General features: G+C 39.8%; 1 protein-coding gene across 1 annotated transcript; it reads left to right on the plus strand.

Annotated features, from left to right (window-relative positions):
• The first annotated feature begins 5923 nt into the window (after positions 1 to 5923).
• On the plus strand, positions 5924 to 6801 carry LOC104117184 (uncharacterized). Its single transcript, XM_009628192.1, has 2 exons — positions 5924 to 6135; positions 6234 to 6801. The coding sequence occupies exons 1-2, from the start codon at positions 5924 to 5926 to the stop codon at positions 6799 to 6801; spliced, it is 780 nt and encodes a 259-aa protein (XP_009626487.1).
• Positions 6802 to 14988: the final 8187 nt, after the last annotated feature.

Consider the following 14988-nt stretch of genomic DNA (forward strand, 5'->3'; position numbering starts at 1 on the left):
ACATTGCTGACTTGGCTTTATAATAGATGAAACACACACTGTCTGTGTAAGATCTTAACCTCATTTGAAGTATCTATGTGCAGTTGATTTATAATGTTGCATGTACCCCTGTTTGTCTTCATGATATCATTATTTTGAAATTGCACTCAGTCCTCTCTTTCCCTGCTAATCTGAGTTGAATCTGATTTGTAAATCATAAGAGAACTTCATATTGCTACTGTTTAGGCATAATGGTTTACCTATGGTTGATACTCTTAAAAAATGTTATTCTGCCCTCAATCCCAAATGAAGTAATATTGATAATTTGAGATCCTGTTAAGCATTTTTTAGGAATCCCATGTTTGAATCTGAAACATGTAGTTGTGCTAAGAGTCCTGATTATGTTCTGGTATCTTTAATACAATCTGTAGAAGTTGCTAATTATGACTACTTGCCTGAATCCCTGGTGATGCTTTCAAAAGTTCCCAATAATATGGTTAACCTCTGTGTGTGCTAGTGGTAAGACCTAGGCTAACTAATTTGTGACTAGTCTGATAAGATAGAGGCATTTGTATTGCTGCATATCTGAGCTATGTGCTCTTTTTGATGGGATCTCAAGTGTTTTGTTCTTTTGGCAGTAATATCATAGTATTCCTACGTTTATTTAATTTCTTTAGTAATAGAAATGAAGTTCTAAAATGAAATTGTTCTTGAGTCCTTATGTTATTCTGTCAAGGGAGAAGTATACTTATGTGGTAGGTTGTATTGTGGTAGTTGGTTTACATTGAAAGAGTCTCATTGGTACATAAACCCATAGGGAAAAATGAGTCGTTAGTGGTTAGGAGTATTTCGGAGTAGAGTTTAACTCTAGGTTGGGTTTCTCTCCCCGGCACAAGCATTGCCCTGGGCATTGAGACCCTTGGGATCTTTGAAGTGTCGGGGGATCCAATGGAGGCATCGACCTTGAGTGGAACTCTCTCCTTAGCCCTTAATCCATTGACATTTGTTATTCTCTTTGGGTTTAGTGTTTTATGACAACAAAAGTTTTTCAATATAAATTATTTACCATATATAACCACCACATAAGTATAAGTTCTCAAGGTATTTGAGTATTGATAGTTTGTTATATTTTTCTCCAATCATTTTCTTATATGTTTTATAAATGGTTGAACAAGAAGAGTATGTATCTAATGATCTTCTCTTTCTTTTTTGAACATGTACATTTTTTTGGGCCTGCTGAGTTCTTAAGGAACTCAGGCCCAAGTCCAACTTTGATGTGTTTCTTGGAAATCAAATTCAATTGTCGTCGTCTCTATTACAGTTGGGCCTGCCTCTTTGAGGCCCAAATACCAGAGTCCAATCCTCTCCTTTAAACTCCTTTATTATTTACTGCTTCATTACCTTAAGTTTACTGCCTTGTCGCACTTTGCAGCATCCTTATTGTTATTTTATCTCACATGTATACAATAATTATATATTGGATTGAAAGCTTTAGTTTATATCTTAAGTCATATAAAATTTAGGCAAGCCTTAAATAACATAGGATTAAAAGAAGTATTAGTTAGTAACAAATCCCACATTTGCTAATCATAAGTATTCTGTTGTGTTTTCACTAACTTGTCTTAAAGATTTTGAAGCCCAAAGCTTTGTAAGAGACGACAGCCGCACTTTCAAAAAGGAAAAAATCAGATTAGAAACACAAGATTTATCTTCAAAAATGGAATCAAATCATTTCGAAAATATGAATTGTTGTCCCTCAAAAGGATTTTCAAAAAATAGTTTTTCTTCAAGTCTAAAAGATCAAGGTACATCTTAGGCCTGCTCCCATAGTACCCTTTATCCCCATTAGAACAATACGCACCCCCATGCTTTAGGAACAAGTGTTTTAATTTAGTTCTCTTTACATATTTTTCTTAAATACAAACGCCCTATACACTCTTTCAAAAGCTCCTTTCAAGTATAAATGCACTAACATTATTTTCCTCTATAAATTCATACCCTTTTAAACTACATCATCCCTTTATAAGAATTATGTCCTAATATACGGTAAGCCATATCTTTAGAACACTAGTTAAATCATAGTATAAATAATGGATTCCAAATCTAGTGTAAGTCCTATGGATCTACCTCAGGTAGATTTCAAGGGGTGCCTAACACCTTCCCCTTAGAAGAACAAGAACCCTTACCCATAATTTCACCAGTTAGCAGATTAATAAAGAATATAACTTAGTAATTAAATAGGTACCCTAGTATACCTTTAAATATTATGTGGGCACTTTTATTCATCAACAACATAGGAATCACAATTTGAATCTTGTTTTGACTAGTGCAAAATAGGGTGCAAGAACATCGCGACTCTGCTGGGGAATTTACACTTAGGTTCTGTCCTTAGCAGACTTAGACTAATTTGGCATTTAGATTTATTTGTACATTGCCTTAATTGTAGATAATATTGAAATTACGTGCTTACCTGCCTTATTTGCTCTTTATGCTTACTATCATGCTTATTGTTGCTACACTCTTGTCTGTTATTGCTTTATATACACTATCATCATATTTCTTCCTATCGAGTCTTGGATGTACACTATCACACACAATGGCATGCGAGGGTTATCTTTTACACCCCTCCGAACCTACTTTTCAAACTCTCTAGTTTCAGAGAATGGCTTTGTCAGGTAAACTAACATAACTTCTCGCAACCTTCAGTCCAATAAAAAATTGGAAATACTCTACTATAGCAAAAGTAGATGATGTGACGTAGAATTGCGGCACTTTTGATACTAATTACATAGACTTTCGCTCGTCTTTTAAAGCATTTTAAGTTATTTCTTATGTAGTTTTGGTGTTTTCCAACATACCAGACTTGAAGAACAAAGAACACGGAAAAGATGACAAATAAATGCGACAGGTTTGTGAACGCAAAAGTGATGTGCGGCCGCATACCAACTGCAAAATGAAGCAGTTGTTCCTAGTTTTTGAGAGAGTAGTGTGCGGTATATTATGTGGTCCTATAACGCTTGTGCGGACTGCATAAGTGCAAGAAAGAGTTCTGCGAGAGCAATTTTGTGGCATCTTCTACGATCGCAAAATCAATGTACGGGCCACATAATAGATTTGCGATGAACAACTGGGCAACTGGGCACTCAATTATGTGACGAAGTTGTAATTATGCTGGCTGCGAAGTGATTATGTGACGCGTTCTGTGATCGCAGATGTGATCTGTAGGAGTATTTTTGCCATATTTTGACCCCAACTTTTAGCCCATTATAAAGAGAATAACTAGGGTTTTTGTGGGACATCTTGTCTAAAAAAGAGGCTACTTTTAGGGCATTGAATACACCATTGTTTTGGAAGATTTTGAAGAGAGAATCTTATTTCCTTGTAAGCTTTAAGACTTTATTTATTGCTTTGTTCATGGATTCTAGTATGAGTAGCTAGTTTTAAATACTAAGGTTTTGGGTCCTAAATGGGTGTAATGTTAATGGATGTTTACCATTGAATATATATCATGCTTCATTTATTCATTTATCATGCTTCATTGCTTGGTATTTATTCATTTATCATGCTTCATTTAATGTTGGTAGTTGCAAATATTGACTAATGCCATTTCATTCTATCTTTACTTGGAAAAGTGGGTTAGGGTTTGGTAGAATTTAATAGCAAAAACTCAAGGCTTTAAACCTTATTTAATAGAATCGCTTAGGAATAAATGGGTTCTATTTGGCATAAATTGGTTGTTCTTAATTGTAACTCTTTTATATTTGGGAAAATCATAAAGAAAAAATAGTACCTAACTATTGGAAAATAATGGGTAGTCATTTAGAAACCATTTGCATTTTAAAGGACCTTCCATTAGGAATATATCATATTAACACTGATAGCATTACATTCCTTTGATGGGGACACCTTGGTTTCCTTAATCAAATTTATTACATTCTCATAACAAAACAGTTTTCTCGACAACTCTTAATTACAACACTATCTTTTAAGATAACGGAGTAGGATTAAGAATTAAGTCAAGTTTAACACTATTCAAGTAACATTTTCACACCTATTCCCTGTGGGATTCGACCCCAACCTATTTGGGTTATTATATTTGACATCGACCACCTTACACCATTTATTTAGGTGTAATTTGAGGGTATAAAATTTTAGCACCGTTGCCGGAGAATACGCCTTTGAAATTGCTAATTAGTGTGTGCTTTACTTTATGTCTTCTTCTATTCCTTCACACTTTGCTTGCTTTGCTTGGTGTCACTAGGTAAACATGGACGATCCGAAAGAAGAAAACATGTTTGCGGATATAGATGAGTATATTGAGGATACAAAGAGTTGATGCTGCCACCTTCAAGGTGGAACACAGTCTAATCCTAATGCTCAAGGCAGAGGGTTTTTTCCTAAATTCCACAGATGATGATCTGACACAACTTCTCAGAAACCTCTTCGGTGTGTGTGCGATGCACAAGCAGAATCACGTTTCAGATGATGCCCTAAGGCTGAGGGTTCTCAAGTACTATCTAATTGGAGAGGCAAGACAATGGATCCAAAATCTACCGCCTAATTCCATTCATACTTGGCCCAAACTTGTTCGAGCTTTCCTAGTAAAATGGTTCCCACAAAGCAAGAAGTCCGTGCTCCGGGATAAAAGTTTCTTCTTCAAGCAATTATTGGGAGAGTATTTACATGAGGCATGGGATCGATTAAAGCTATATCTAGTGAGCTCACTGAATCATGCTTTTCCGGACAACATCTTGTTGGAGAAGTTTTATATGGGCTTGGATCCTATGAATCAATCCATAGCTAAAAATGCAGCTGATGGATCCTTTATGGATAAAACATTTGCAAGGGTCACACAAATCCTTGACAAGATGGCAGAACATAACCAAGCTTGGCACTCGAAAGACACCACGGGTGGAATTGCATATGGTACTCCTTCCTTGACCAGCATGATTAAGGAGAATAAAGAAATAGATCAAGTAATTGCAGGGCATGCAACCAACATCGATGTGTTGACAAATATGTTCACTGAAAGCCAAACAAAAAGATGAATGTTGTGGAAGATGTGCAACCCTTGTCAAATGAGGATTACGAAGAAGCAAATTATGTCAACAACTCTCAAGGTGGTTATCAAAGACAACCCTACCAAGGTTCAGGACAACAAAAACAATGGAGGTCTAACCCGCAAGGGCAAGGCCAACAACAGTGGCAAAATGATCAAAGTAGTTCAAATCAAGGTAATTGGAATAACAACAATAACAACTCTTCAAATCGGAGTTCAAACCCCTATCTTCCACCAAATGGGAAATATTCTAACTCTCTACATTGGAAGGAAAGTTCTTCAAGTGAGTCCAAGTTACAAAACATGCTTGAACGAGTATTGCAAAATCAAGAAAGATCTGACACTTCAATGAATAACATGACCGGGCTTGTGGGTTCTCACACCGCATCCATACCAAAGTTAGAAATTCAAATGAGAGACCTATCAAGAAATCAAAATCCGAAGCAGAAGGGTACGCTCCCAAGTGACACAATAGCAAACTCAAAAGGTAGTGGGAATGGTCCGACTTCTCATTGTATGGCAATCACAACTCGAAGTGGGAAACTACTTCAAGGAGAAAATGAACAAGTGGTCAAAGTGGAAGATTTTGAACAGGAAGTTGTGGCACAAGTTGAGGTGCCAATTGTTGTTGAAGCCAAAAGACTCCCAAAGAAGGTGAAAATTCAAGAAGTGAACCTTGAAGAGGTTAAGGAAAAGGTAAATGAGACACCAAAAGCTCTAGCACCAATTCCTAGGCCTCCTCCTCCTTTCCCTCAAAGATTTGCTAGGAAGGTTGATGATAGCAAACTCGAGAAGTTCTATGACATTCTCAATATATTATCGGTGAACATTCCATTTGTGGAATCATTTTAAGAGATATCGGGTTTTGCTAAGTACTTAAAAGACATGATCACTAAAAAGAAAACCACCAAGAATGAAGTGGTGAATGTGACTCACCGGGTTAGTTCTATCATTGAAACAACCACCATCCAAAAGAAGGAGGACCCGGGAGCCTCCACCATTCCATACACTATCGGGTTGCACGATTTTTCAGGTGGTCTTTGTGATAATGGGGCTAGCATCAACTTAATACATCTTGCTATTTACAAGCAAGCGGGGTTAGGTATTCCTACGCATACAACTATGAGGTTGCAAATGGCCGACCGTTCAATAAAGAGACCAGTAGGAATTGTTGATGATGATCTTGTGAAATTAGGAAGTTCCTCCTCCCTACCGAATTTGTTATCCTTGATTATGCTGTTGATAAAGAAACCCCTACCATCTTGGAGAGACCATTCCTTGCTACCAAAAGAGTACTCATGGATTCGGAACGAAATGAGATCAAGTTCCGAGTTAATGACGAAGAGGTTACCTTTCAAGCGATTAAGGGTATGAAATTGCCACATGCATACGAAAGTATCTCAGTCATTGATATTGTTGATGAGGTAGATGATGCAGTTGAGGTGAAGATGGAAGAAGAATGCCTTGGTGAGGCATTGGCGGCTATTTTGGTAAATTTTGATGGTGAAGACATGGAATCAGTAAATGCATTAGAAGGGCTTGGGTCCTACACTTATGAACCAAAGAAACTTTCTCTTGACTTAGAGAATAGAGTCACTCCTCCCTCTAAGCCTTCAATTATCGAGCCTCCACAACTTGAGCTCAAGCTCTATCCACCGCACTTAAGATATAAATTTCTTGGCTCTAATGAATCTCTACCTGTAATCGTTTCTTCTTTGTTGAATGATGTGCAAGTCGAACACTTGTTGAATACCTTGACGTAGCACAGACATGCCATTGGGTGGACAATAGCAGATATCCGAGGAATTCCCGCTTGAATTTGTGAGCACAAGATACAATTGGAACAAGAGAGAAAACCTAGCGTGGAGCATCAAAGAAGGTTAAACCCTTCCATGAAAGAGGTGGTGTGGAAAGAAATCATAAGACGGTTAGATGTCGGGGTTGTCTACCCCATTGCCGATAGTCCTTAGGTGTGTCCGATGCAATGTGTTCCAAAGAAAAGAGGCATGACCGTGATTCAAAAAGACAAAAATGAGCTCTTCCCAAGGAGGACGGTGACCGAGTGGAGAGTTTTCATGGACTACCGGAAGCTCAATAGAGCTACTTGCAAGGACCATTTCCCTATGCCTTTTATTGATCAAATGCTTGATCGACTAGCGGTAAGGTCTATTTATTGCTTCTTGGATGGTTATTCTGGCTATAACAAAATCAACATCGCCTTAGAAGATCAATAGAAGACAACATTCACATGCTCGTATAGGATCTTTGCCTTTAGCCAGATGCCATTTGAGATATGCAATGCCCTGGCCACCTTTCAATGGTGCATGATGCCAATCTTCTCGGACATGGTGGAGGATTTCTTAGAGGTGTTTATGGATGACTTTTCTGTAGTTGGTGACTCTTTTGAGAATTGCCTAGACAACCTTAGGCAAGTGCTCAAAAGATGTGAGGAAACCAACCTTGTGAAAAATTGGGAAAAATGTCACTTCATGGTGGACAAGGGTATTGTTATAGGCCACAAAATTTCCAAGCAAAGCATAGAGGTTGATTGGGCAAAGATCGAGATCATTTCCAAGCTTCCTCCTCCCACTTCGGTAAAAGGCGTTCCGAGCTTTTTGGGGCATGCCGGTTTTTATAGGCGTTTTATCAAGGACTTCTCAAAAATTGCATGTCCCATGTGCAAGCTCCTCGAAAAAGATGCAAAGTTTGATTTTGATGAGAAGTGCCTCAAAGCTTTTGAGGAATTGAAAGCGAGGCTCACCAATGCACCTAGTATTGTCACACCTGATTGGTCTCTTCCATTTGAACTCATGTGTGATGCTAGTGGTGTAGCTATTGGGCGGTACTTGGACAACGGAATAACAAGATCCTTCATCCTGTCTACTATGCAAGAAATACACTCAATGGCACACAAATGAATTACACGGTGACGGAGCAAGAACTACTTGCCATTGTCTATGCTTTTGAAAACATCAGGGCTTATTTGTAGGGGTCCAAAGTGATAGTCTACACCGATCATGCTGCTCTCCACTATATTATGGTGAAGAAGGATGCTAAACCAAGATTGATTAGGTGGGTTCTTTTGTTACAAGAGTTTGACTTCAAAGTCAAAGATCAGAAAAGAACAGAGAATCAAATTGTAGACCACTTATCTAGTCTTGAAGAGGCAGGGAGACCAAAAGAAAATTTTGAAATTAATGATGCCTTTCCAGATTAGCACATATTGGCATTGTCTAGCACCTTCACTCCTTGGTATGCCGACATCGCTAACTTCTTGGTTAGTGACCTTCTCCCCGACGGATTGGAAGTTTATCAAAAGAAAACGTTCTTGCAAGAGTTAGGAAATACTATTGGGAGGAACCCTTTCTGTTCCGGATTTGCACCGACAACATCATTCGGCATTGTATTCCAGAAGATGAGGTAATGCAAATTCTCAAAGCATGTCATGACTCCCCAGTTGGGGGCCATCATGGTGGAAACTATACTACGTCAAAAGTTCTTGAATGTGGATGTTATTGGCCATCGATCTACCAAGACGCAAACCAAATGGTCAAGGCATGTGATCAATGTCAAAGACAAGGGTCAATATCTAGAAGACACGAGATGCCCATAAACTTTGTGATGGAGGTCGAGATCTTCAATGTGTGGGGGATTGATTTCACGAGTCCCTTCGTAAGCTCTTACGGCATGACATATATCTTGCTGGAAGTAGATTATGTCTCCAAATGGGTCGAGGCAATGTGTTTCCTAACAATGAGGCAATGAGTATAATTGCTTTCTTGAAGGAGAACATATTCACGCAGTTTGGAACCCCAAGGGCCATCCTTAGTGATGGTGGTTCTCACTTTTGCAACAAGGCTTTCGCCGGGGTGCTCGAAAAATATGGAGTTAAACATAAGGTGGCCACCCCTTATCATCCTCAGTCAAGCGGCCAGGTTGAAGTCTCCAACATGGAGATCAAAGATATGCTAGCAAAAACTGTTAATGCAAACAGGACCGACTGGTCAAGGAAGCTAGATGACGCATTGTGGGCATATCGCACAACATTTAAGACTGGTCAAGGAAGCTATGTGAGCATTGAAAAAGTTAAATCGTGACTGGGCCGAAGCTGCTAATCTAAGTATGACACAACTCAACGAGATGGAAGAATTCTGTCTTCATGCCTATGAGAGTGCAGTCATATATAAGGAAAGAATGAAATTTGTTCATGACAACAAGATTTTGAAGCGGGAATTCAAATCCGGTGCCTTGGTCTTACTATTCAACTCAAGACTCAAGTTATTTCCGGGCAAACTCAAATCCAAATGGTCTGGCCCGTTCAAAGTTGTGAATATGTCTCCTTATGGAGCTATTAAATTGGAGTCTGAGGACGGGACTCAAACTTTCAAAGTAAATGGCTAAAGGGTCAAGCATTACCTCGAAACCAAAGGAGAAAGGCACTTGGTAGAAGAATTCGCACTCAAGGATAGTCCTACACCAACCCCCACCACTGATTAGACAAATTGGGGAGAACATCGTTTTGCCGCGATGTTAAATCAAGCGCTTCTTGGGAGGTAGTTTGACTTGGCATGGATTTTAAGAAAAAGAATAAGACTTTTAAAACTTGTGGTCTTAAAAGTTTAAGGGGTAAAAGCTTTGTGGGGCCATATCATTTGTGTGGCTGCAAAAGCTTTTCATTAAGGGTAAAATGGGTAAAATGAAGAGTTTAAAGTTGAATTATTTCCAAATTTAGAAATGTGTCATTTATTTTGGAACAGACTAAAAAGGAAAGTACCTCTTCTAATTTGAAACGGAGGGAGTAATGCTTTTTGGTTACATTTTAATTTCTATAGGTTTAGTTGTTATTGTTCAGCAGCTTCAAATGAGTGTTAGAATGCAGGTAACCCAAAATACATTGAAATAGGGTGCAAATTTAGAGAAAAATGAGGGAAAGCAAGCCCTATGGTCCACGGCAACATATGCGGTCGCATAATGGATATGCGGACCGCATAATGATTGCAGACACAATCAGAAGAAAATGCAATTTGGGCCTTCAAAAATGCTGTTAGATTTTGCTTTCTGCAACCCGCATAACGATTATGCAATCACAATGCTGGTTAGCCTCACTCAGTCACTAACTCATCGCATAAAACATATGTGACCGCATAATGTGTTATGCGATTCACTTTCTCCTACGAACCTTCCAGGTATTAAAACCCTAAATCTCTCACTCCGGATTTCCGTCGTTCATTTACACTCTCACACCCACGAGCACTGCATAACACAAAAGCAAAAAAAAAAGACCAAAAACATTGAAACAACAACACAAAATCACAAAAAGAAAAAGGAATTGAAAAGGAAGGGCTCACCTAGTTCGTGCTTCAGACCAAATTCTTCAAATTCTCTGCTATCTGGTATGTACAATTCCACCCTTTTTCTTGCTTGATCAAATTGAAGAATACCATGTGCTTTCATTCCCTCCCCATTCTTCTCAATCCTTTTCTATAAGTATTCATGTGTGCGTGATTGAGCTGAAAATCATCGTTGGAGGGAAATATTTATGTTGTGGGTAAATTGGAATTTGGGGATTTAATCTACAGAGTAGGAGTAGAAGAACAAGGGTTGAAAACTTGTAGCATTTTGCTTACATTTTGTCTTAATAGGTGTGCAATGATTGAGTGTAGCTACTAGACAACTCTGTATTTGAGACTGAATGGGAAGACCTTTTTTTTACTAAGGTTGATGATCTTTGCGATCTACATAACTGGTTTACGGTCCACATAACTGGTTTGCGGTCCGCAAAGTCATTGCATTTTATGCCCTAGGTAGTTCTCTAAAAACGACTTGTGCGGTTGGATTTGCGACCGCAAAAACGTTTCGCGGATTGCAAAATGGTCACAGATTGCGGCAGATAAAATGTTAAATCTGAAGAAGAAAACTTGACCAATCTGTGATCGCATAAGTTGTTCTGTTGCCACTTCTGTGGACCAGATAAATTGCTTTGCTTCTGAGGGATGTATTATGCGACAATTTTTGCGGCTCGCAGAGTTGCTATGCGATTGCATAACTGATCGCAAAAACTTCTTGATACTTTTATTTTTTTCTCAATATGTTGCCCATGCCATATCACATACTCACTTATTGATTAATTGACAGGAATGGCACCAAAGAAATCCCTAGCATTGCGACAACCTCCCGCTTGAGGAAAGAAATAGGTTGTTTCTATGAGCCAACAAGCACAGCAATCAAAACGCACATGGCCTGACATAGCTAGAAGTATATCTGAGCATTCCTCCCAGTCTGAAGAGCAGGAGGCACAAACTGATCTTGTGCCACCCGTTGACCTCCATGCTGAAGCACGTCAAAAATGTGGCGAAAATCTGGGCTACGAGGATATATTTTCTTTAAGGGTTGTAATTTTCTGCTTCAGATCTGGGCTACCGAAAATTGTTTCCAGTAAGAGGCCACCATTAACTATTTTATGGGCGTCAGCAACATGATCCGCAGCCACAACGAAAGGAAGAGACATTGGGTCCCCCCACATGGGCAAGAAGAGTAGAGGGATATGCTGACCAATCTGAGTGGAGAATGGATCAACTGGAAGCTATCATGTTTAGGTGGAAGAGCAATCTTAAGGACTCCTCAGAAATACTTTATTGAGTTGATCGGAGTTGAAGGTATTTGACCATACTCACCCCTGCGGGTTCTTAGACAGTTCAGGATGATCGATGATGTGCCTCTATGGACAAGGACATCACTATACGAGGATGAGTAGAATGGACAGATTCCAATCCCCAGGATAAGAAGGCTCCAAGAAGAGTGGAATGACCTAGTCACAATGCCAATGGGTCAAAACGTGTGGTGCACTCCTGAGTATTATGTCTAGACCAACGAGGAAGATGAGCTGGCCCGGCAAAGAAGAGAGGGTATAGCCTGGCTAGAGGACGTAGTGGGTGGTTTACAAATTTACCATGAGATCCTGCCACATTACCTTGTGACTACTTTGATGCACCATCAAGTGGTCCTAGGATCCATCTATCACATGTTGCCACCTATTGATGATGACGATCGGGTAGTGGAGTGCATCCAGATATTGTCTAACACAGAGCTAGAAGAAGATCCAGAGGATGGGTCAGAGTTCAACGATGACAAAGAAGAGTTTGAAGAAGGCCCAGAGAAGGATCCGGAAGAAGATCCAGAAGAAGAAGAGGAGATGGGAAACGACTCTGGGGATGGTTATTAGAGTTGATTGATTTTCCCTTTTTCCCACTTTGTACCCTTATTCCCAGTTTTCTTTTACTTTCCAAAAGGGCAAATTGTCCAAGCCCATGCATTTCTATGAAACAGTGATGTTATCATTGTTCCCACTTATATTAGTCCAAATTATCAATGAAAAAAAACTTGCTTCGGATCTAAATGTGTCAATTTTAAATGTTTATCAAATATCTACTATTTAGGCCTACCCCAACTTCAGTTGCTATCACTCAAGTCATACCTCCAGTAACCCCGCAAACCCACAAAATTCCCTTGTCCATACTCCCTATGTACCACAGTACGTTCAGACACCACAAAACCCGCCTATCACTACCAATACAACTCACACCCCTCATCATGACGGAGTCATTTTTACCACTCACAGCATAAACCTGTGGCACACACCGCCTCCAATGAGCGGTATGTTCCTCCTATATATGCCATTTCTGAACCTACTTTTATAGCGTCTGTCACGGTCAGGGTGCCTTATGAGATTTACCTATATGCTGAGATGGAAAGGGAAGCCAAGCGTAAGGAAGAGGAGTGTAAGGCCTCGTAAATGTTTACTAGAACCTGGGTTTCGTGGTACTACTCTAGGCTAATGTGTTTGAGGATTGTAAAAATTCTTCACAACTCGCAAGCTCGCCGCGGTATGGACTTTTTTGGTTCTACAGTACGTCAGGGAGTTGAAAGAAAATTTTTGTAGAACATTCTGCGGTCCACTCTACGATCGCAGAACCTCTTCGCGGACCACGGATCGGCCGCAGAGTGCAACAAAACTTGAGCCAATTTTTGAACATCATTTACTGTCAAGTATGCGGCCATATAATTATTTCGCGGGCTGCACAATCCATCACAGAACCAGCATAAAGATTTCTTGTCGAAGGCGTGAGTCACAACAAAGCTCTTCATATCACTGTCAAATATGGGGACAAAGTGGTGTCCCGAGTGTTGGTCGATGGAGTGTTAGGAGTCAATATTTGTCCGCTCTCCACCCTACAGGAGTTTGGAATTCATTTTAGGGAAGTCAAGGAAAGCCACGTGAGGGTGAGAGCCTTTGACGGTTCGCAAAAGGATGTTATTGGAGAAATTTATTTGGCCTTGCAGATCAGGCCGGTTGAATTTCCCATATTGTTTTAAGTAATGGATAACTCTTCTTCCTACAACTTGCTGTTGGGAAGGCCCTGGATACACATGGCAGGGGTCGTCCCATCCATTTTACACCAATGCATGAAATTTGAGTGGGGATGTCAGGAGATCGTGGTCCACGACGAGTGAGGTCACTCCGCTTATTTGGAGCATGTTGTTACATTATTTGAAGGGCTAGACGGAATTGCTTTACATGAAGTGGAAATCATGCAGACTACCGAAATGGAAGAGACTGAACAAAACTTGGTAATGCAGTCACCGTATAGATCCAAGATTGCTATGAGGGAGATGATAAAATATTGATATAGACAGGGAACAGGGCTGGGAGCCAGATCGGACGGGATCACAGAGCCAATCGAACCTAATGGGTAGAAAGGAAGGGATGGCATAGGATATCAGCCTCCAGAGGGTAAAGCTCATATCGGTAGCTCCGGGAAAAAAGGTTTTTGTGCTTGAGCATGTTTCAAGTCCGGGTCAGTGTTCAATACCAGGAGATGATATCATCGACTGGATGGAAAATCTATTCGTGAATATGATTGAAGAATGTTGTGAAGGGACTGACATCAAGACACCAACTATCAGGGATGCCGAACTAGGGGAAGAGCTGCAGAATTGGACTGCCAGTCCATCTTTGGTTTGCCGGGAGTCTTGGTAGTATGGAACTGTAAAAGTTTTCTTTTGAAAAGCGCATGGTCAATTGAGGCTTGCACCGTGTCTGTACCTTTTTTTTCATTTGCCTATTTTGAACGCATACGAAATTCCTATTTTGATGAAATAAACAGAATCATTTTCTCAAATATTGCAAATTTATTTTCCGCTTCATTTATACTTAGCTTTTTTTCAGTAATCAAAATGCTAAAAACCTGCGTTCCGCAACTGTGCCATGTGACGAAACCGCTGAGTGCAACGACCCTGATTATGAGGAGTATGATGAGAATATGATACAAGAAAATCCCCCACAGGAGATCGAACAACTGGAGAATAACAAAAATCCCAACCTTGAATAAACGAAAGTGGTCAATCTCGAAAGTGAAAAAGATATGAAAGAAACCAGAATCAACAATCATCTAGAATTCGAGCAGAAGGAAAAATTGTTTCATCTCCTCCTATAGTACATCGATGTGTTCACATAGTCATATGATTATATGCCGAGATTAAGCATTGACATTGTCTCGCATCGGCTGCCCACCGATCCTACCAGATCGTCGGTCAAGCAGAAACCCAGGAAATTCAAACCTGATTTAAGTCTGAGGATAAAGGAATCGGTGACCAAGCAGATAGAGGCGAATGTGGTAAGGGTCACCAATTATCCCTGCTGGTTGGAAAATATCGTCCCAGTACTCAAGAAAGACGAAAAGATCAGAATATGCATGCATTACCAAGATCTCAATAAAGCTAGCCCGAAGGAAGATTTCCCTTTGCCAAATATCTACATCCTCATCGACAACTGTGTGAAGCATGAACTACAGTCATTTTTGGATTGTTTTGCTGGGTATCACCAAATCTTGATGCACGTGGAAGATGCAGAAAAGATAGTCTTCACCCTACCTTGGAGAGTTTACTTCTAT

The sequence above is a fragment of the Nicotiana tomentosiformis genome, chromosome 9 (assembly GCF_000390325.3).
Source record: "Nicotiana tomentosiformis chromosome 9, ASM39032v3, whole genome shotgun sequence".
NCBI lineage: Eukaryota > Viridiplantae > Streptophyta > Magnoliopsida > Solanales > Solanaceae > Nicotiana > Nicotiana tomentosiformis.